Source organism: Anser brachyrhynchus (assembly GCF_964034855.1).
Source record: "Anser brachyrhynchus genome assembly, chromosome: 3".
NCBI lineage: Eukaryota > Metazoa > Chordata > Aves > Anseriformes > Anatidae > Anser > Anser brachyrhynchus.
Window position 1 is genome coordinate 10,429,005 of NC_137696.1, and position 21,943 is coordinate 10,450,947.

Here is a 21,943-nt window from a genome sequence, read left to right on the forward strand (position 1 = left end):
GTGCAGAAGGACCTGGGGAGGCTAGAGCTGTCCCTACTGGCCTGTATCACCCTGCACGCAACCGGCATGGCTGGGGGGGTTCAGGTGTGCTCCCCACATGTGTGCCCTCCCTGGGGAGTGCAGGTGGGGCCCCAGCAGCTGCACCCGAGCCTCCAAAACCCAAATGTCAGGGCTGTGCCTGCTGCGACAGAGCCTTTGCCTGCACGTGTGGGTGTAGGAGTTTCACATCGTTATCTACAGGGGGAAGGGGGGAGCTGAAAGCTGCCCTGGCCCCTGGCTTGAGGGGCTCACCGAGCCCCCCCCTGCTCCCTGTGGCCACTGAGGATGCATGTAGGGGCGCGCTGTATGGGCTGGGGGTCTGTAGTCACTGTGATTTTACTGTCCTGGGCTCTCTCTGTTTTGCTGCAAATTCCTCTGGCTGTAGGCTGGTGGGGGGACCCTAAGGGCAGCACAGCTGGTGGGGACAGCTGGGGCCACTGCCCACGCTCCGCAGGGCTGGGTGCAGGCTGCCGCTACCCATGGTATTTTCCATTGAAAAGGGTAAAAGCATCCCAGGGTGGCAGCCGTGCAAGCAGGGTGACAGAAGGGTGGTCGGGGGGGGCGGCAGGGGCCTCCTGTTTTCTAACCGACTTTAAAACGAGCTGCTAAAAAAGAGCTTTGATTAAAAAAAAAAAGTGCAAAAACCCAAAACCCCAGCTGGCAAGGCTGATGTTTCCTCTGTGTGTGCCGAATCCACGCTGATGAAGATCTCTAGGTATCCCCAGAGTTGCCCTTTAGAGATAACTCATCTTGGGGCCTCCACCACCCACGCCCAGAGGAGAGATTTCCTGGCGCGTGGGTGGCTTGCTCTTTCTTCTGCAGAAAACCCAACTTTACTCATTTTTTGCTCTGTGCCATGGTGCCCTTGGTGAGCCCAGGGCCCCTGCCAGGGTCTGACACTTGCTTCTCTTGTGTCATCTAGGGCTTGCTGGTGGCCACCCATCCCCAAGCAGCCAAGGCCTGAGCCCTTGCTGCCAGTAAAATCTCCCTAAACCCGGCTTGCCAGGCACCAGAGTTCTCAGTTCTATTTAAAAAGGGGGAAAAAAAAGGCAAAATTTAAAGTTAGAAGTTGCAGGCACCTCCCCACTGAGCCAGGTGCATGGTAACCAAGCAGCTCTCCCCTGTCCCATAGGCTGTGGCATTAACGTCCCCCAAGGTCCTGCTGACAGCACCTGGGTGTCCCCAGCTCAAAGGGGCTGGGGTGGCACCTTCACCCATTGTCCCGTGCCACACATGGGATTTTTTGGGTGCGTCAGGGCTGCCGATGCTCCTGGCAGGTGCCAGCACCCGGTGCGCATCCCGCTGCTGCTGGAGCATCCACGTTGTCCCATGCCCCTGCCAGTCCGCAGCACGCTGCTTCTCCCTGAAAAGTCTCCTCCTTCTCCCAGATAAGCATCTCCCTCTTTTTTTCTCGCCCCTGCGACATCTTCGAGGCTCTTCAGATGATTCACGAGCAGCTCTGCGTCTGTTGGTGTGCTCGGAGGGCTGAAAAATGACAGCATTTTGCATGAAGCGCGCTGCTGCTCTGCGGTAAAGGTCAGGCTCCAGCACCGATTCAGATAAAGCCTCGTATTTAAGACATGTGGCTTAAACTGATTTTATCTGCCAGCATCAAGTGAAATAACATTTATCACAATGGGCTGGAGAAGCAGAAGTCATTTTTTTCCATTCCTGGGTGCCGCACAATTTAAAATATTAGAGCTCAGTGAGCAGCTGAGTGCACAGTGTGTCTTTTGGGTTTTTTTTACTGCTGTCCAATACCGTGGGCTTCCAGCTCTCCACAGTGAGGGCTGTGCTGTCAGCATGAGCAGCCCCTAGCTGGGTGCTGTCTCCTTTTCCCACTCCCTTGTCCCCACAGCGCTGGGTGTCTTGGCCCCAGGATGCTCGTGGCCACACTGGTGTGGCTGAGCCAGGGTGCGAGGCTTGCTGGCAGACTGCCATGCCAAGGCAGCGCCTTTGAAATTTATCAAACATTCAATCTGGCGACAGATGGCACAGCCGAAGCCGTGAGGTTGGATGGAGGGAAACACTGGGTTTTTGGCGGGCAGAGCCGGGCTGAAGGCACACACAAAGGGGCCGGAGGAACGCCTGGGTGATCCTGGTGGGGTTGGGAACCTAGGGCAGGCGATATCCCCACTCCTCTCTGTGTTCATCCCAAACAGGCGATGCTACTGGCGTCAAGGCCTCCGGATGATGCCGGTTGCTCGTGCTGTGCCCAGACCTGGAGCGTTTTTACAGACGGGTGAAAACTGCCATGCTTTGCAGTTCCCAGGGGAACTGGGGCACAGGGCCCTGGTGTGCATCCCCAAAACCGTGCCTGAAGGCGGGCTGTCGCGGAGGTGCAAGGGACGGCCTGTTCCCGCAAGGCGTTTACCCGACAGCCCTTCTGTTCGCGTGAGCCACCCACGCAGAAACCAAACTGAACGGTGAGGAGTAAATAGCAGAAGCATCTGACTGTCGACGCCATGCCTGCTGCCTGCCTCTCCCCTTTCTAGCTCATCCCTGGCTTGCCCAGAGGGGCTGAGTGTGATGGGCAGCCCCTTAGGCAACAGTTTTATCCCTGATGAGCTTTTCCCAATTAATTGCCCCCCCAGTGGTGGTGCCGGCGGGGCCTGGCCGTGCTCCCCGGCATGGGTGGCAGGGCCAGAGGAAGCTGTGGCTGGCTGCTGCCGGCTGCCACGGCGCAGGTTGGAGTTTGTCACCGCAAAATATCATGGTGATTGTTCACGCGAGGCACATCATGAGCGAGTCTGCCTTTTTCCCCCTTTTCCTCCCCTCTTCTCTCATTTCCAGAGTAAAATTCAGCACCAGAGTGCGGGCGTGCAAGGGTGTGTGCGGGTAGGAGCTCTCACAGGGGGGCTGCATGGTGCCAGGAGGGTGCGTGTGCAAGGGGTGTGCGTGCAAGGGGTGTGCGTGCAAGGGGTGCGCGTGCAAGGGGTGCGCGTGCAAGGGGTCGTGTATGGCAGCATGCAGCACGCGTGTACAGAGCAAGTGGGAGTGCAAGGGGCATGCATGGTGCAAGGGCCGTGCGTGGTGCGAGGGGCGTGCAAGGCCGCGCGTGCCCGGTGCTGGGGGGGAGGTTGGGCTGCGCGGTCCCGCTCGCGGCGGGGGCGCGCGGCGCGCGGCCGCGGGAGGGCAGCGGAGGTGAGCGGGCGGGGCCGGGGGCGGTGCTGGCGGCGCTGGTAAACACGGGGCGGGGCGCGGCGGGGGGGGCGGCGCAGCGCGGGCAGCGGGAGCCCCGAGCGCGGCGGGAGCACTGTGAGCGGGGACGGGACGGACGGGACGGGGGAACTGGGTTGGGGGAAGGAGGAGGAGGAGAGGAGGAAGAAGAGGGGGGGAGGAAGGTGCGGGGAGGGCGGGGGGGCCGTGCGGGCGCTGCGGGCAGAACAATGGGGCCGGGCGGGGAGGCGGGGAGGAGGAGGAGGAGGCGGGGAGGAGGAGGGGGAGGAGGAGGAGGAGGAGGAGGAGGAGGAGGAGGAGGAGGAAGGGGCGGGGGCAGCCCCGGCCGCCCGCCGCTCAGCGCGCTCCGCCCGCAGGCGCCGCGCAGCCCGATGGCCAAGCAGCCCCCCGAGGCGAAGGCGCAGCGCGGCCGCCAGGCTGGGCGGCTGCCCCCGGCCGAGGGGCCGGGCCCGGCGGCGCAGCTGAGGCCCGGAGCCCCCGCCGCCCTGCCCGGCCTCCCCGCAGCCGCCTCGTCCTCCTCCTCGTCGTCGTCGTCGGCCGCCGCCCGGCCCGTCTCGCCCGGCAGCCCGCCGCGGGCGCAGCCGCCGCCCGCCAGCCCCGGCCCGTTCGCCACCCGCTCGCCGCTCTTCATCTTCGTGCGGAGGTCGCCGCTGCTGTCGCGCTCCTCCAGCGGCTACTTCTCCTTCGAGGCCGAGCGCAGCCCCGCGCCCATGAGCTGCGACAAGGCCACGCAGACCCCCAGCCCGCCCTGCCAGGCCGTCAGCCACTACCTGAGCGCCATGGGTGAGTGAGCCAGCCGAGGTGCCGGGCGCCACATGCTGCACGCTGCCGCGCCTCGAGACCTCGGCAGCGCGAGGCCAGGCCTCCGTGGGCACGCGTTGGCTCGGCCTCTGCCCGCACGGCCGCAGGAGGCCGCGAGGCTTGGCCGCGCTCCGGCCCCGGGTCGCTTCCCGCGAGGGCGCTTCACACCGCCCCGAGGTGTGCTGCTTCTCGCTTGTTTTCCTGCTTTGGCTTTGTGGGCGCTTTTTTTTTTTTTCCCTCTTCAAACTGCCTCGGTGCCCAGCGGTGGGTTGGAGGCGCCAGGGTCGCAATGCTCCCGCTCATTTCGGTGAAACCGCAGTGGGCGCTTGGAAGTGGCGCGGTGGCGGGCGGGCGTCTGTTTACACGCGGCTCGCCAGGTAAGGCGCGAGTGGAAGCCTCTAGCGGCAGAGCGCGCACGACTGCCCGGGTCCCGCGGCACGATGCCTTTCCTCCTCGTGATTAATTCCCCGCCGTCATCGGAGGAAACCTTTCGGCTTCCGCCCGGCGAAACCCGAGGGAGGTGGGCGCGTTCCCATGGAGCGGGGCAGGTAGCGCTTCCTGGGGAATAACAAACGCCGGCTCCAAGCTTTACGCGATCAAAACATCTGTTTTTTTTTTTTTTTTTCATGGTTAATGGCTGTGGTTACAGCTGCAGAGCGCTTACTGTAATATGCCCTTAGGAAAGATTTTCTGACATTATTGCTGTAATTACAGCTTAATGCAAGTTTCACAACCTTGTGTAGCAAACACACGTGGCACCACCAGACAAGGATGCTGGAGTTGTGCAGCAGGGAGGCATGGATGTCTTGAAGCAGCAAATAGCTTTTTTTCTGGTACTTCAGGAAGAGGTTGAAGTTTGCCCTGATTTTTCTGAGTTCTGGCATTTTCACATCCATACAGAGAGCTCAGCGAAAGCTGTCGAGACACAGATTTTACTCCAGCCTTTGTTCTGTTATTGTTGCTAGGGGCATCATCCTAAACAACCGTAAGCCAGTGGAAAATACTTGAGCTGCATACAAGGGACCCTTGGCTACTTTCAGACCCTGTGAAGCCAGAGGCACGGGGCTGTTTTATTCCCATTGAGGGGCTGCAGGCCCCCAGCTGCGACCAGGCGGTGGGGACGGGCTCTGCGTGGTGGGCGAGGACACGGGGGTGGTTATTGCCAGCGCTCGATCTGCGCGCTTCTGCCTGTGCCGGGTGCGTGCTGTCAGATTTCCACGTGGCGCGAGGAAATCCTTCTATCCCCCTGGAGGGAAGCAAGCAGAGGGACTTCTTGCTGAGTTTCTGTACGTCTGTTTTAGTGGAGATGCTGACTGTCGCACGTGGGCTGAGCAGTGGGGGCATGTGTGGGCGATGGGTGTCCGCTGCCCCCAAAGCAGCCTGCTGTTGTTTTTGCGGCTACTTTAGGAGTCAGGAGGGAGGAGGCAGGGTGGAAGTTTCAGTGTGGAGTGATGGGTTCGTGTTTGCAGCAGCAGGAAAGGGGACTTTGGTTTCCCCATTTGCGTGGCAAGCTATTGCAAGGGCTGCGTTTGCAGCTCTGCCCAAGACTCTCTTGGTTTGCTGTGGTGGAGGCTGCTTTCAAGATTCAGAAGACTTTGCGTTGGTGTCTTCTTCTTGTGTGTGAAATGGTCAAAACTATGTGTGAGAAACAGGGTGGGTGTGAGGTGGAGATGTTCTTGGGTGGGAGGCGGGGAGCACCCTGATGCGCGGTGCTGGTGTAGCGTTCTGGGAAGGGTGCTCTCGAGGAGAAGAGGAGGAGCTGTGGTGGTGAGCAAAAGAGGTGACACTGGAGACTGCGTGGCAGGGCAGTAGGGGAGATACGGGGGAGGAAACAGAAGAAAAAGAAGCCTGCTTTTCTTCAGAAAGTGTGGCAAAGCAGGGCAGTGGCATGCATGGGGATGGCCTGCCTGTGGGAGTGCTCAAAATAACGTCACCCGAGACCAGAACCCAGCTGTTTGGTGGTGCCATAGGAATCTTAGGCTGATATTTTGAGTCTTTAGCTCTCAATGGGAGCAGATCGCTTTGCTTGCTGCTCTCCTGAAGAGCAGCACTGTCTAAAGGAGCAGGAGGTGCGCACATGGGTTTTGTATGTGGTTTTCTGGATGTGTTTGGAGCAGGTGCTCTGTAAATGAGACTTCCCTGTGCCGTCGGGATCTTGGTGTGCTTTCCTGCCCTCCAAGAGAAGGGAAAGAAGTGTGAACTTCTCACTGCTCGTGGATGAACCTGTTTTGTGCTCTCTGGCAGCGACCCGTGTGAGAAGAGTAAACCCCCGGCTGCTGTGAGTAGAGCCCTCGCTGAGCCCTGACGCGAGGCCTCAAGCAAGAGGCGGAAGGGGAAAGGGGTGCTTTCATGTCAGCCCAGCGTGACAGGGGGAAATCCTCCATGAGCAGGAGAGGTGAATTTAACGGGGAAAACTTAAACCGAGAAGCTGGAGGTGTGCTTGTGTGCGTGCTGGTGTGGTGTGGGCTGGGTGTTGCTCACACTCGATGCCTCAGTGGTGCGGTGGAACTCTGCGTGCCTGACCTGGTGTTTTATCCAAGGTTGTTTTCCTGTGTTTTACGAGCTTTTCGTGAAGGGGATTTGAATTACGCAACCCCAAAGGTGGACATGGTTTGGGTTTTAAACATGGACACAGTGATGTTGCCCCGCCAGGCTGCCCTGTCTCACCTGGCTGGCCCAGGTGGGACACCTGATGGTGGCATTGGTCAGGGAAGCTTCTCACAGACCTCCTGGGCTTCAGAAGCTTTTGTATGTTTATTGTGGGGGGGGATGTGGGAGACATTGCCACGCTCCCTTGATGGCATCCGCTTTAGTAGGGCAATTAGGGCCCGTGGAGCTGTTGGGCAGTCACCTCTTCCGTGGCGGGGCATGTGTTTGGTCCCTTGGTCTCCATCGAGGCGAGGCGCTGGAGGAGCCACGATGTGTGGACGGGCTGAGGCCCGGGGCTGCCTCCCCTCGCGTCAGGCGGCGTCGGCTCCCGGTATGACTGTGGCCACCCCGAGCACGCTCTGAAAGTTCCTCTGACTGTTTCTGCAACCGATTATGACTGGACGCTTTTGATATTGCGATCCGGCAGTGCCGCAGAAAGTCCTTTCTGAAAACCTCAGCCCGATTTCACTCTCAGCCACCATGCCCTCGCGGCGGCGCGATGCCGGGGCAGGACCGATGGAGCGAGCGGGAGAGCCACACCAGGACCGCAGCCGTGCCCGCTTCGTGCCAGCGGGATTTCAGACAGGCCTGAATCCCGCGCATGCCTTCCCGAAGCGCCGAGGCTTTGCTGCTGTTCATTCAGCAGCTCGGGAAATAAATAGCATGGGGCCGTCCCCGGGAAGGCAGCGGGCACCGCTCCTGCGCTACTACAGTGTGAAAACAAAACAGCTCCCCAAGCCAAGCAGTGTCAGCTTGGCTCAGAAATAAATTTTCCAGTCAGGTCGGAGCCAGACTCCTTATTTATTTATTTATTTATTTATTTATTTATTTATTTTAACTGCCCTACTAATCCTTTGAATATTTTGAGATTGGAAGCTATTTGTATTCCCTCGCGAGTCCTTTTAAGCTTTCGTGCCAAGTTTGTGAAATGCTCTGTTTTGTTTTGTGTGCTGTTTTTTTGGGTAGATTTTTTTTTTCCTCCCTTCTTAAGGCTGCATTTCTTGCTCAAATCTGAGCTTCTCGTGGCAGGAGGGGGCAGAGGTGGCACAGGTGCTGCACCGAGGCTCGCCTGGGTCACAGGCTGCTTCTTTCCCCTTCAAATATTTGTGGCATTATGCGATTGTTTTATCACGTGTTCAGAAGCTTCTTAAAATGGAGACTAAAGGGGTTGGTTCTGTACAGTTCAGTGTAATTGATGTGTTAGCTCTTTTTTTTCTTTTATTAGCCAGCGCCGTTTTCTTGCTCCTGGTTTATTTTCTGCTGAAGTGCTGGAACATAATATTGAAGTGAAGAGCCTTCCAGTCCCGCTGGGGAGATGAAAAGTCCACAAGTTTGCTCAAAGTGCAGTTTCTCCAATTGTGGCTTTCTTCTTAGCATGGCAAAAATAATCGTTTTCCTTTTCTTGCTGGATGCCTCAGAACTGTTTGGGGAAGAAATGTGAGAATTAGATTAAACTATCAAGACAGAGGTTTTTTAAGGTTACAGAAGAAGTTGCTGCTGTGCCTGCAAGAAATCGTTAGGTTTAGAAGGGGGGGGGGGGCATAAGTTTTTGCTAGGGAAAGAAATTGAAGAGCAGCAGCTCCATTTTCCTCCGTGTTTAAGAAGGAACCAATGCTTGGATGTGCCACAGGAAGCGCTCCAATAGGAAGCCTATAATAAATTAATGAATAAAAGCCTAATAATAATGGAAAACCAATAATGAATTAAAACCTGTCTACAATACGCATCGTACACAGCAAGTCACAGTTGCACTCTTCCTGGGTTTAACAGAGTATTTGTTGTTTTTTTTTTTTCCCCTCATGTTCATCTGTTTCAAATGCTCTGTTTTTGTTCTGTGCAGCTTCCAGGTGGCGGTCTCACTTGCTAGCAGAAGAAATACAGCCAGAAATATGGATTGCACAGGAGCTGCGGCGCATTGGAGATGAATTCAATGCCTCCTATTGTCCGAGAAGGGTAATTTTCTTATTTTTACTTTCCATTTCTTTACACTTAGTGTCTAAAAGGGAAAAGCTTAATCATATCTGGAAACTAGCTCTGCGGCAAGTGTTTCGTTCACTCAAATGTAGAAAAGGATGCGCGGGTGGTTGTGTTCACCCGGGCGCAGGGGCGTGCTGCCTGCGCTGCGGAGTCGTCCGCTGCTGCAATGTCATTAAACGCACTCAGAGTCACCAGCGAGTTGGGACCAGAGACTTTCAGTTATTGCAGCTTCATTCCCAGTACCGAGAGCCAGTAAAGCATGGTCTGCTGCTGGGTTAGGACCAGACCTGATGGTAACGAGGGAAAAAGACATCTAAAAGTTGAAGCAAGTAAAGCTCAGGTGTGGTTTTGGGACGGCATCGAAAGGAGCCATTCTGGGAGGCTGGCACTGTTGGGTTCCAGCACTGGTGTTTTAAGGGAAACGTGCCAGGAGCCAGCACAGCTCCCCAGCCTGCCCAGTGCCCACATTGCTGCTGCAGACGATCGTGTGTGTCCTGGTTGCAGACATGCAACAGGGATGAACCTGGCTGATAGCTTATTTTTCTTAGCAGCAATCGGCAACAGGAGCTCCTTCAAAAAGCTTGTGTTTATAAGACTGTAAAGTCTCACCTTCAAGTGTTGCAACAAAAATGGGTGGCACTAACACAAAAAAGAAACAAGCCAGCACCAAGAGAGATGAAGTAACAGTAGTTTTCAGAAGAACTTTAGCCAGTAACTTGCCTGTTGTACATCTCTCATGGCTGCATGTTCGTACATGTGATTTCCAGTCCATCTATTCTTCCTTTCCCTCCTCTGTGGGAAGAAGAGTCAGAAGTAGAGGCGTTGGTGACGACATGCTGACTACCCGGATCTTTATCCATCCTCCCCAGCTCGTGAGTCACCCCCACAGCATTTCCTCACCACGTCCAGGGTCTGTACAACAGCTGCCTTCAGGCAGAAACTCTCCCCCAAAATGGGCACCAAGCTGCTGTGGTCCGACACCTTCTCCACAGCCTTTCAGCACTGCCTTGCTTGCAACTTGTACATCACTTTCTTTCTGAATGCTCCCACTTTTCTGCCATGCTAGGCTGCTCTGTCGCAAGCCCATGCTTGATGTGACTCTGTGGATGATGTGAGAAATGCATCCTGCGTGGTTTGTACTCACCTGAGCGTGTTCTGTGACCCGCTGCGTGGCGGAGGGTTTCCTTCAGCTGCGCTCCTGCAGCGGTTCCCAGCTGAGCATCCAACCTGCTCATCTGGGGAAAGAACTGAAACAGAGGGCCATGTATGGCTTGTTCGATGACATTAGTATGGCTTGTCATGCATGACCCTAAAAACACTGAATGCCTATAATAACATCAGAAGGATGTGATACGGGCTGTGCATATTGCTGCATGGCTGGGTTGAGAGCACTGAGTATTTTGTTAGTGTCTGTAGCTTGGGTGCTCTGCAACAGCTACTGCAGCGTCTTGGTTGCTTGTGGTTACCCATCCTAGTGCTCCCCTGCATCTAGTCACCTGTCAAGCAAATTCTTTTGAATTTATGCTTTTTTTACCCCCTCGCTTTAGAGTCAGCAGCTTCCCCTGTGGATTTGCTCTCATTTTCCCTTGCTGCCATGCATGTGGGTGAGCACAGGTCCACTGGGGAATGCAGCATTCCCCTGTTCTCTGGTGGCAAGGACAAAGTAGCATTGCCTTCCATGGGCTTAATTACAATCTGATGAATTCCTGTTGTCTATTGCATCCAGAAACAAGCGGCTTGCAGAGCGTTTAAGTAACTGCTGTGGATTTATTATTCCCACTGTGCCTGGCTATTGCTCCCTGAAACGTTGTCTTTTCCTGCTGCAAACAGCGTGCTGTTGAGGAAGAAGCTTGCACATGCAGGACTGGATCATTGGCACAGCACCTGGGAAGGGAGGAACAGGAGGATTTGCTATTGCAGCCTGCTCCCTGTGGCGGCGTGCTGCACGTGGTCCTGCCGCACCGCCGGCAGCCTGTGTCCCCGTCACCTCCGTCCTCGTTCCCGCCTTGCGGTGCGCGCAGCCCAGCTTGTTCGGGTTTGCCCTTTGAGCACGGAGCCGCTCGAGGAGGGTAGAAATGGGGAACTAAGAGCGGTGCCAAAACAGCTCTCGCCAGACAGGTCGGGGCTGTCGGACGGGTCTGCGTTGCTGCTCTGCCCCAGCGTGCACCCGGAGGAGTGCAGGGGTCCCTAAAAGCAGCCCTTTTTTGTTTTGTGCCTGCCTTTAAAATCCCCCCAGGGCAAAACGAGTGGGAATCGGGCAATTCAGCATCAACCCCCTCCTTGTCCTTGCTGGCAGATTGAGCAAACAGCAGCAGCCACAGTGCTCTGCTGCCACACAGCTCAACTCCACGCCAAGGCTTTTGTTACGTGGAGGACATGTGGCATGCCAAAAGCTGTGCCATTTGCCCCCTCTCCACCCGGCGAGGGTGCTCAAGCATCCTCTGCGGGTGACGAGTGTGCTCGGCGTGCGTCACGGCCCCGTGCCAGAGAGAAAAGTTTGCATATCGGTGTAAACAGTGTGATTTCTCTCTTCGGGGCATGTACAGACATGGTTTTGCTGCACTAAATATAGCCCGAACCGCACCACTTTCTGACGGCACAGAGGAGGAGAGGTGGTGACACTGGGGCTTCTGTTTCAATGCTTGAAAAACGAAAAAAGCTCAAAAATTAAATGCTCTGTGCTGATTGCTGCTGTGAAATAATGAAGAAAAATTTGCTCCAAGGAGAAGTGCTTTGCTGCCAATGTCTGGCTAATGGTGTTCCACGAGCGTGGTGGTAGCAGCGCCTGGAGCCATCAGAGCTGAACCTGCGGCTGCCACCATCAGCAGGGACCTGCCGGTGCTGCTTTCCCTGCTGGGGGTCTTTACTTTTTCCGTTTTTTTTTTTTATTATTACCTCCCTGCCTCTTGTAGCAGGGCTTACTGCTTGTTTGCCACATTTCAGCCCCCTGGCAGCGTTACATGCCTCCCATGTGAAGGGAGACGGCGCGATGTCCCCATTGAGCCTGTGAAGCAAATGTGCCTGGGAGCAGGCAGCTTCGGCCCTCTGAGTATTATAAAGCTTTTTATTGAAAGAAAACATGGAAGGTGGCTGGGTTTCGTTAAAGTGCTTGATATTGAGCTTGTGAAATCTCTGTTTCCAGGTTTCGTTTGCAGGAGCTGAGAAGTGCCTGCTCAGCCCTGCTCGAAAGCATCGGGGTATTTGCCCTGTTTGTGTTTTATTGTCCCTGCTCAGAAGAAATTTTGAGTTGACTTTGAACTCAAATTGAACCAGTTCTGTGAATGTGGGTGGGAGCAGTCCCAGAGGGGGCATGGAGACAGTCTTTTTGCAGCAGTTTTGGCTTCACCTTGGTTTGGTGCATAGATGGGGTGTCAGCAGTGGCTTCTCTAGCAGTAAAGCACTTGATGGCATTGAGCTGGGTCTTTGTTTTCATCCTTTCCCTCTGCGTTTGCCTGTCAGGGCAGGCTCCCATGCAGTTTTTTGTGCCACTATTTTGTTTGCTTCAAAAATACTCGCTAGGGTTCAGCATGGTCAAAATGCAAAATTAAAATCATCTTTGTTTTGACCACCACTTCTGACAAATTTTAGAGTCTTGTCTGTATTGAACTTCTTGAAACAAGCTCAGTTGGTAAATGTAGACCTCTTGTAGTCTCAGCAGCACTCTGGGGAGAAGACTGGCAAGGAAGGTGCCATGTCTACCTCCTCCTTTCCCCGCATCCAGGCAGCATTGCAGGAGGTGTTTGTCTCGTGAGGGCTGTGCAGTTGGGAATTAAAGTCACTTTTTTTTCCCTGTTTTCCTTCTAGGGTTTCTTGGATAACCATGTTGGAAACCCCCAGATCGTTATTCTGCGCCTCCTGCATTATATCATCCGCCTCATCTGGAGGATGCAGTGATGCCATGCGGCGCGGGGTGCTGGGACTTGATGACTTCTTCCAAAAAAACGATGAAGAAGAGTTGGCGCCAGAGCCTGGCACTTCGAAGCCGCCCTCCCCGCCGGGACGCACAATGGCTGGATGAGGGCGAATTTCCCACACGGACCTGCTGGGACTCCCCAAAGCCGGATTTTATCTGAGAGTGGTGTTTACTGTGTTTCTCTCAATTTTTTAAAAAAATCTTTCTTTTTTAAAAAGGACTTAGAAAATACTCAATGATGATCGACTCCTGTTTCATCATCGCTTCCGGGAACTTGTCGGCTCATCTTGGATATTCCCAAAAAAAACAGTGGAGCCGGCTGATTTGCAGAGCTGCCTTAGTTTGTACTGCAGCCACTGCGCTGCTGCCTCCTCCTGGCTGCCAAAGAGGATGAGGAGGGAAGAAGGGCAGAGGGATTTCAATCAGCACTTCTCTTACCTGTAAATACCTAATGCTACCCCAAATCCAACTTCATTTGCATCATGCAAATAGCCTATTTCCTGCTGACTGATTTTTTTTATATATAATTTTTTTTTTTTAATTCTGAATTTCAAGACTTAGCTGTCAGATTCCCAGGGTCCAAAATATCACAACCAACTAACCAAACAAAAAACAATCCACCAGGTTGCCTTTTTTTAGAAATTCTTTCTATAAGACGTGTGAAAATGCTTCTGTATTGTATATTATAATATATAACGGTGACTGAGTAATTCAGCAATAAAACATTCTTGGAGGCAGGTTAAAACAGTTCCCAAAACACTGCAGTTTTGCACCCAGAGGCAGGTCCTGCTGCTTGACTCCAGGAACTGTTTTAAGGCATGGTTAGTGTGTTGCTGTTAAACCCAGGAGGGTTTGTGGCACGGTGGATGTTTCCTGGGATCTTCTGTTCAGACAGGACCAGGACGATGGGAGAAGCCAGCCGGGTACAGGCATGGAGATGAAGACCCCAAAGGTTCCTGCGAGGGGATCCAGCTGGAAGAAGGGCCATGGCAGTGCTGCAGGACACAGCCTTGCACGTGCCTACTGTTCAGGTGGCACCAACCTATCGGTGACTTGCTCGACGTGGAGCGTTGGGTCTGCTCCCCACCGACTGCCTTGGGGAGGTCTTTTCCATGTGCCACATCTCCTCCTTCCAGCTGGGAAGACCTCAGCGTGTTTGTTGCCTCAGGACAATGCCGAATCTCTTCTCCCAGCTGTAGACCATCCCGTGTGGCTCAGGAAGCTCTATGAGAGGCCCAGGAGGCCACCAGCAGCAGCAGGATCCGTGTCCCTGCAGATGGAGACCCCACCACCATCTCTGGTTCATCTCATGCGGGAGGCTTCTGCACAGCAGGCGCTTTTGGGGTGTGCAGTTGCTCCAACTGCCCGCGTATCTATGCACAAACATACTTCTCTCGCCTTCAAAGCTGTCCTCTTCCCTCTGGCTGGTGTAGATGGTCCTAAAATCACCTTCCAAATGCTGCAGTTAGTTCTGGTTTCACCAGCACTGTAGAAGAAAAAGCAAACCCAGCCCCACAATAACGTTTTTTTCCTACTGTGTTGCAATATATGTGCCAGGAGAGGCTGTTCTGAGTGCCATTGTTTGAAGATCAGTGTTTCCATGCTGGAAGAGCTGTACAATCTGACCTCTATGCACTGGTTGGTAGGCAATGACCCATTGGTGGCTGCGTGCCCCTGATTGCACTCGTTGGAAGGATTATGGAGTGATTTTAGTATGTTTTTTTTTTTTTCTGGTCCTGCAAGACTAGCATCTCTTGCGGGAGATGGCCTTGGCTGCAGGGATGACTCGAGAAGAGTATTTTAGAGGGGGAACCTCTGCACTTGTGGAGAGTGAGCAGCTGCCACGTCCACCGACCCCAGCTGGGCTGGAGGCTGCGCTGCCCTGAGCACGTCCCGTGGAGCACACCAAAGAATCGCGGCCGGCGCCCAGCACTTTACCCCGTCCTCCCGGCCCCGTGCCGCGGAAAAACTCCATGAGTCCCTGGGGGAGAACCCGAGGTGTCGGCACCGGCTGGCTTGGGCTTCTTCGCTGTAAGCCTTCCCGGCCAGAAGATAGATAGAGGAAAAAGCAGCCCCCTGAAAAAAAAGGTTTCACCCCCCTGTAGGCTCATGGGGGGTTGTTTTTTTTAAAAAAAATAAAATTTCTGAAAAAGGTGTTTTTAAAGAGTGATTAAACTCATTTTATCTGTGTTTGCTGATGGATTTTTTTTTTTGGGTCGTTTTAAGCCTCTATAGCCTGTGCTCTCTGTTCTGCCAGAACGATTCAATGAAGTTTTCTGTGGTTGTGGAGAAACCAGATTTGCTGGATGGTCTCACACCATGTGTTACGCTTCTCCTCTTCTGGTAACTGTAAATACCTGAATATTTATTAGAGTAGGGCACCATATTATTTTCATCATCTGAGCCAAATATCTGTGTGCAATGTAGTCCCTTTCCTTTCTCGTGTAAGTTTTGTACAGCTTATAAGTAAGCAAAAAAAAATCCTGTTTTTTCTAAACTTTTTAGAGTTGAACTTGGTAAATACTGTAGATTTTCTTTTTTTTTTTTCCCTGTGTAATTAATGCACTCTACTGTTCCATAATGCTGTAACTTGCAGAAAGGTTGCATATTTATTTTCTGCTTATTTAAGTTCCTCCACAGGTTGTGTCTCGCCCCTCCCTGCCCCCAGGTCTCTGGTGTGTATGGACCATGCGAGTGATCAATCTCCCAGCACTGCCTACTGGATTCAGTGCAGCCACCACAGTGTAGAAAAAGAGATTTTAAGTGCCTAAGTGCCACTTTCCCATAGTGGTTTAGGCGCATATAAGATGTCAGCATTAGTGACATTCAGTGGTAGTTTGGCTTCTCCACCTCCATGAGTTTTGTCAGTCCCTTTTAAAACCACATTTTCCTCTCTCAGCCATGATCCTTGGACCAGATTTAGCATCAGGTACAAAGGGAGTGCACGCTGATGTCCTGATTAATTACTAACTCATTTCATAGGACCCAGCATATGTAGCATTTTTATTGCAATTTCCCTGGCTTACTTGTGTTTTGCACTGATGAATTTTGGACAGGGTAATTGCCACTTTACTTGTGCAATACTGCTGTAAATAATTGCAGATCTTTTTTTTTTTTTTTTAAGATGCAATCTTTTATGTTCTATAATATTTTATATGAATAAAACTTTCAACTATTTGTCATGAGTGCTGCTTTCTTTGGGGATTTTCTTATCAGCTGGGGGGGAGGGTGGTGATGACACAGATAATTACCATTTTATCACCAATTCTACCTAAGGTGCGGTGGCAGGCTGCTCCAGGCTTGTGGGGGGGCATTGTTCTGGTCTGAAATGCTTTCAACTTCCTGGTGCTGTACTGCATCTATTAAATTAAGCTATTTTCTTCAAAAACCCTCTGCGAGGAAATTCTTGGTGATTTTAAATGCCTGCAAATGAGGAGAGCAAGCCTGTGATTGATTCAGTTTGTTAATTAATTTAATAGGGTTTTGCAAGGCAAGCTCTTTCTTGAGAGACTGTTTAGGATTCCCAACTGAGTCATCTGAGGAGTTCTCAGATGTTTTCTTTAGCTATTACTTTAAATTTTGTATTTTTGTTTTAAATTTGAATCAAAACCTGCGCATAAAAATGACTGCCCCAGCTCCCTCCTGCCCCCAGTTCGGAGCCCTCCCTGACGTTTTAGGGCCGGATCTGCCTCAGGGTCGGCGATGGCAAAAGAGGGCAAGGGGCCGGGTCCTGCGTCATGTACCCGCACGCTCGCTCTTTTTGCCTTTATTTCACCGCAGATAATAGATGGCAGATAACTGATAGCATCAGCCGCGGTTTGGAGCAATTATTTTGCTGCGATTGCTCACATGGGGCTCTCAGCACAAAAGGAGCAGATATGGGGTGATGGCGAAGCTCGTGAAATGAAGCAGGAAAGGTCGATGTGCAGCAGGGAATGGCAGAAACGAGGGCCCTCGCATCCCTCTCCATGCACACACATCTCCATGCGCGCGCCCTTATTTGCACCTAGCGCTCTGAATCTCCCAGCCGGTGTCGCAGCCGTGGTGCCCACCCAGGCGGTTCCTCGTGCCCCAGCAGGCAGCGCAGTGCCCAAATCACTAATTAGGGATCAGCGTGCATCCCTTTGCGGGGAACCCAGCCGCGGCATTGCTCCAGGTGAGTCATGGCTGTGAGGGCGGGAGCAGGGCTTGTTTCTGTAGAGGCAGTGGAGCTTTACCCCCTGCTCGGTTTGGTTTGTTGTGTTTAAGCTGGTTTTAGCTGCTCAAGGAGGAGTTGCTTTAGATGTTGCTGCTCCCCATTATTTTTCTCCTTTTTTTGGCTCTCCAAAGTCCTAAAGTGCATTACACTTTTTCTGCTCTCCCATAAATAAAAGATCCCCAACCTATGTGCCGTCTTTAATCATTGTCCCTTTTTTAATAGCGATGCCGAGTGCTCGGTGCACACTGCTGGTGAGCCTCCGCTGAGCAGACTGTGATGCTGGCCACTACTTTCAATTTTTTTGTGGATAAATCCTGACCATGCTCACCTGCCTTCACCTCCAAAGCATCAGCTGGGGATGGGACAGCAAAAAGGAAGGAAGAAAGGGGGAAAAGAAAGAAATCAGAGGGAAAAGTGCCCAAAAACCCGCTCCCTGTGAGAGCAGAAACCCGCTCCCTGTGAGAGTCACTGCCTCCTGCTGAAATGTATTAAAAAAATAAAAGTCCCCCTTGACAAACAACAAAAAAATTCTGGATTATTTTTTTTTTCTTGTGCGTGTTTCAAATTACAGAAGTTCCCGAAAGGGAAGTTTATAGGTTTCAGGTGCTATTTCGGGGGCTTAGCTCAAAAAAAGGCCATACTGCCCAGACGAGGCCATGCCAGCTGCCAGCCCCGTGCTGCACAGGGGTTTTCTGTCCCGTTAGAAGTGCGGTGGCACTGGGACGTTAGGAGAGGCTTCGGGGAGAGCCCTGACCCATCCAGGAGGGTTTGAAGCCCTTGGTGCTCTGTTCACCCGACGTAGCAGCCCGCTGGGCAACACGGTGCGCAGGATGGATGTCCTGCCTCATGTTTTGGGGGGAAAAAAATGAAACAGAGCTTTTGTGACATAAACAAGAGGGGCTCGGCCTCGAGCTGGAGCTGGAGCAGTGCCAGAGCAGCCTGTGCAGGCAGGTTGTCCCACCGGCTATTTTCCCTTTGTTTTTGCTGTGACTCATTTTGGAAGGTGCCTGCCCGAACCCTGCGACCTTGGTGAGACAGCAGGGGAGGGAAACGCACCCCAGCAGCACCAAATGGTGGCGAGAACGCCAGGCGGCTCCTTCCTGTGGCTACGGCCAGTCCAGGGTGCTCACAGCCCGGCTTGGCCATGGCCACGTCCAGGTTGGCCATGGCTGGTGCTGTGGTGGACCTGGCCCACTTTGGCCATGGCTATGTCCAGGTTGGCCATGGCTGGTCCCAGTTGGCAAGGTCCCAGCTGGCCAGGTCCCAGGTCCACCAAAGACACATCACCAGGTCCTGCCCCAAGAGAGAGGCCCTTTCTTCCTGTGGCCTGAAAGCTTTGCTTGAGTAACAAATTAAAACCACCGGCAACCTTATCGTTGTTAGAATGATGACAAACTTCCTTTATTCCTTGAAAAGAAAAAAAAAAACAAACACACACACACAGTTCGATCATGGAAAAAGTCACACAAATGGCTCATGGCTGCATGTGCATCTGCTCTTAACTCCTGTCAGCTGAACCTACTGGAAATGTACCTAGGCTTGTTGATTGGGGACGTTTAAATCTGATGATTACCACTTTGAGGCTCACAGTGAGCTATGGTACATGGAAGGAAGCCCTTCTAAACTTGATGGGAGGCAGCGAGATGGAGAACGGCCACCGAAAGCCACCCGTGGCGATGGAAAGGAGGGAGGGTTCCTCCTGCCTGCACCCCAGCACTATTAAATCAAAGTGCTCTGTTTTAATAAAGAACACTGAGTGACAGCTTCAATATGAATTTGTGTGGGACTTTTACGTGGGATTAATCTCATTCTTTTTGTAAAATTAACCCATTAAGTCAAGCGTCCATTTCCAAAGACAGCCCATGGGGGCACACAGCACTGCCCTGAGCATCCTTGAGGTGCTGCAGGGCCACGGACAAAGCAGGCCCCAAGCTCCATCCCCTGTATAGCAAGGCTGGAAGGCTCTGGGGCCATCCAGCACCAGGAGAGTGGCAGAGCCATCCTGCCATGCTCTTACTATATTTTTTTCCAATGACTCGCCTCTGACCTTTCAAACACCTGTTCAGCCTTAAACAGCTAAAAATACCCACCAAGCTTTGCATCTGATTTTCATACTGCAACAAAGCTCACTGTTTCCAGTGGGTTTTCTTACATTTCTGGACGGTTCTAGGATGTTCGACCTGGGCAGTTTCACCTCGCTGTGGACTGGCATCACAGGGCTCTGGCCACTGGCAGGGCCTCCCAGGCTCTCGCACTGTGTTGTCCAGCAGGACCCTGGCAGCAGTGAGGGGAGAGCTGTGTGGACGTGTCTGTATGGTGTAAAAAAACCAATTTCCATCTGCTGCCGGCCTGCCGCTCCCAATGCCAGCCCCAAGGCACGAAAGCCACCTGGGTCAGGCATACCAGATGCAGGCTGCTCTCCCTACCCTGGCAGCCCTGTCCTGAGCCGAAATCCCCCAGCAGCTTTGGCCTGCAGGCAGACAAATCCCACCAGTGCAGAAGGAATGGGGCAGGGGGTTCTCCTGGCCAGCATTTTGATGGGCTCATATTTTAATTTTGTCAGGAGGGCACGGGGGAGCCTTCGTTGCTTGGCCACGTGGCTGGAGTTAATTAAACCACGCTTTGTCTCAATGTTATTCGTGACATCACATGCCGAATGGGAACTTTTTGACAAATACATCATTTTAATTAGGGAGGAAATGTTTGAAGGTGGCACAATGTCAGTTCCCAAAGGGGGCGACGCGCTGGGTAGCAAGATGCCGCTTCCCCCCACCATGCACCAGCACTGTCAGTGCTGCTCTAATTGGCTCTGGTTTGCACAGCTGCAGTGGCACTGGGTTCAGCCTGGAGAAAGGTGAAAAAAGTATGGAGTTTTTGCTTCTTCTTCTTTTTTTTTTTTTCATAAACCAGAAACTGGCAGCGCACGTCCTCCCAGCTCTCATGGGATGCCTGGCCCAGCTCTGGGTCATGAGGAGGCGTTTCAGCATCTCGGCAAGGAGATGGCTGCAAAAATGCAAGTGGAGGGATGCGTTTCCACAAGTCCTTCCAAACGAAAAGTAGGTTTTTAATCTCAGCACATACCATTATTACTGCTCAGTCTACCCTTGTCTGTGGGATTTCAGTGGTGCCATGGCTGATGGTGCCTCGCAGGTGATGGAGAGTGGGCTTGGTGGCGCTGGGACGTGGGACTGCAGGAAACACCGCATGCTGCCCAGTTCCCCCATCGCTCAAAATGATGGCTTAAGATCAGTGCCTGGTGGATGCTGGGAAGCCCGAGGTGAGCACCGCTGCCCTGATCTCTCTAAAACTAGCTTTAAAGAACAATCTGGGGATAAAGCCCTCTCCTGACCACTATGAACTGGGCTGATGGCTCTAATGGATGCACTTGGGGCATCTCCTTGGGCGCATCTCCCAACAAAAGCCACCGAGTACCACCACTACATGCCTGGGGCTTGAGGCAGTTGCCGAGCCCTTGGCTGGCCAGGGAACGCTACGAGTGAGCATCAGCATTCAAATTACTTATTGGCAGAAATGGGTTTAAAAATAGGTTTTTATGATAAACAAACTAACCTCATACAGGAAGTGAGCTGCAAATACTAAAAACTAGTATGGTGTAAAGGAGCTAGTAGAGCACAGATCTGCCCCCCCCCCCAAAAAAAAAAATAAAATAAAGAAAAAAGACATTTTAAAAAAAATTCCTGTGCTTTTGATGTTCACTCCTGCTCAGGGCAAGGAGGTGGCATGGGAAAAGGGGGAAGGTGGCTGGGGACAAGGACTTTGCTCCCAGCATGGGGCTGGCTGCACCCAAAGCAGGGGCTGCTGCTTGCAAGCAAGGCAAGGGTGCCAGGCACACAGTCAGCACCCCAAAATATAACCTGGGGTGGAGACATGAGCCCCGTGCTGGCACCACTCTCCTGCATGCTCCAAGCAGGTTCTGGAAGAGCAAAACACAAACCTGGCCCCAGGGTGATGCTCTGCTTGCCTGCATCCCAGCCACATGCATATCAACAGGCAGGGACAGCAGGGAAATGGAGACAGACACAGAAATCAGGCAATGCAACATGGGGCTGCATGCAGACAGCAGATTTGTTTTCCCTCAGCCCTGTTTTCTTATGGAAAATGGCAAAAAGGCAAATATCCTGCTCCAGGGATGTGGGAGCTGCAGGTGTGTGGAGTGCTGGGGAGAGGCAGCAGGATTTCTGCCCTCCTCGCAAACCCAAAAAAGAGCCAAACCCTGGCAATGCACAGCCAGCTTTGAGTTGTGAACCTGGTGTTTCAGTGTGTTTGGACTTCAAAAGGCGTTTGCTGCTGCTGCTGAAAAGGTTAAGCAGTTTTCCTACCGAAACCCGAGTGTGGGCTGTGAAAGAACATGTTAATGAAGAAAATTTCCCCAGGGCTGCTCTTTTATTATCACCAAAGCCATCAAGTTTCAGTTTGAGTTATTTGTATTTATTTATAAAAACAAAGATTAAATAAGTAGAACAAAAACAAAAACCTCATCCTAATTTCTGAGCTCAGCCTGATTTATTAAAACAAAGGAAACTCCCCTCCAGCAGGTAGCTGCAGCCTGTTTTTCCCTTTGCTGTGAGGCAACGCACCGTGTTTCATGCGAAAAACCCTCCTGCATCTCAGCACCAAGCCGGCCGAGGTTTTGTTTTCCCCCCTTGCGCTACGGGGCCGAAAGGATTACGTTGCTATGAAAATGTTGGTGATAGATTCAGGCTTATGTGGAGAGAAAACAGCCTCGCAGCTGCCCCCCAAAAAACCATCGTTGCACCCAAAAACAGACCAATGCAGATTTTTGCTGAAAAAATACCATGAAAAACTGATGCTGCTGGCTGCAGGCTCCTCCAAAATCAGTGGCAGAGCCCAAGGCCACGGGGAAGAGGCTCACAGCCCCTGGTACTGCTGCCCTGTCCGTGCCGTGTGGCCACTTCGTTTGCAAGGTTTTAAAGAGGGAGAAGCTGATTGTTTTCTGAAAGAAAAAAAAAAAAAAGGCTTTTTTCTTTTTTTCTTTTCATGTGTTTTTACTTCCATCGATAGAGACCTGGTTAAAGAACACACAAAAAAGCCCTTCAGTGGTCTTGTAGCCTTTAACGTGTTGTTTTTCTACATATTTTATGTTGTTGGCTTTTGTTATCAGTCTCATCTGCAATTTGTGGCCAATTCTGTCATGCTTTAGGCAG

At 52.6% G+C, this 21,943-nt stretch overlaps 1 protein-coding gene and 1 long non-coding RNA gene across 3 annotated transcripts in view; one reads left to right on the plus strand and one right to left on the minus strand.

Annotated features, from left to right (window-relative positions):
- The first annotated feature begins 3,242 nt into the window (after positions 1-3,242).
- Positions 3,243-15,735, plus strand: BCL2L11 (BCL2 like 11). Its single transcript, XM_080585832.1, has 4 exons — positions 3,243-3,297; positions 3,576-4,002; positions 8,510-8,622; positions 12,451-15,735. Exons 2-4 carry the CDS (start codon positions 3,591-3,593, stop codon positions 12,538-12,540), a joined length of 615 nt encoding a protein of 204 aa, XP_080441958.1. The 5' UTR covers positions 3,243-3,297; positions 3,576-3,590; the 3' UTR covers positions 12,541-15,735.
- The window catches only part of LOC308192351, a 28,583-nt gene continuing 14,106 nt past the window's right edge, over positions 7,467-21,943 (minus strand). For both annotated transcript variants that reach the window (XR_013948737.1, XR_013948738.1), the window contains exons 3-5: positions 9,791-9,893; positions 9,367-9,438; positions 7,467-8,089 (exon numbers count right to left, since the gene is read on the minus strand). This is a non-coding gene — a long non-coding RNA (uncharacterized lncRNA). The remainder of the gene's footprint in view (positions 8,090-9,366; positions 9,439-9,790; positions 9,894-21,943) is intronic.

Excerpts from the sequence above, each read along its gene's own strand:
- BCL2L11 (XM_080585832.1), top strand. The coding sequence starts at position 3,591 with ATGGCCAAGCAGCCCCCCGAGGCGAAGGCGCAGCGCGGCCGCCAGGCT. Across the intron at positions 4,003-8,509 it reads CCACTACCTGAGCGCCATGG|CTTCCAGGTGGCGGTCTCAC; the intron begins GTGAGTGAGCCA and ends TGTTCTGTGCAG. Across the intron at positions 8,623-12,450 it reads CCTCCTATTGTCCGAGAAGG|GGTTTCTTGGATAACCATGT; the intron begins GTAATTTTCTTA and ends TTTTCCTTCTAG.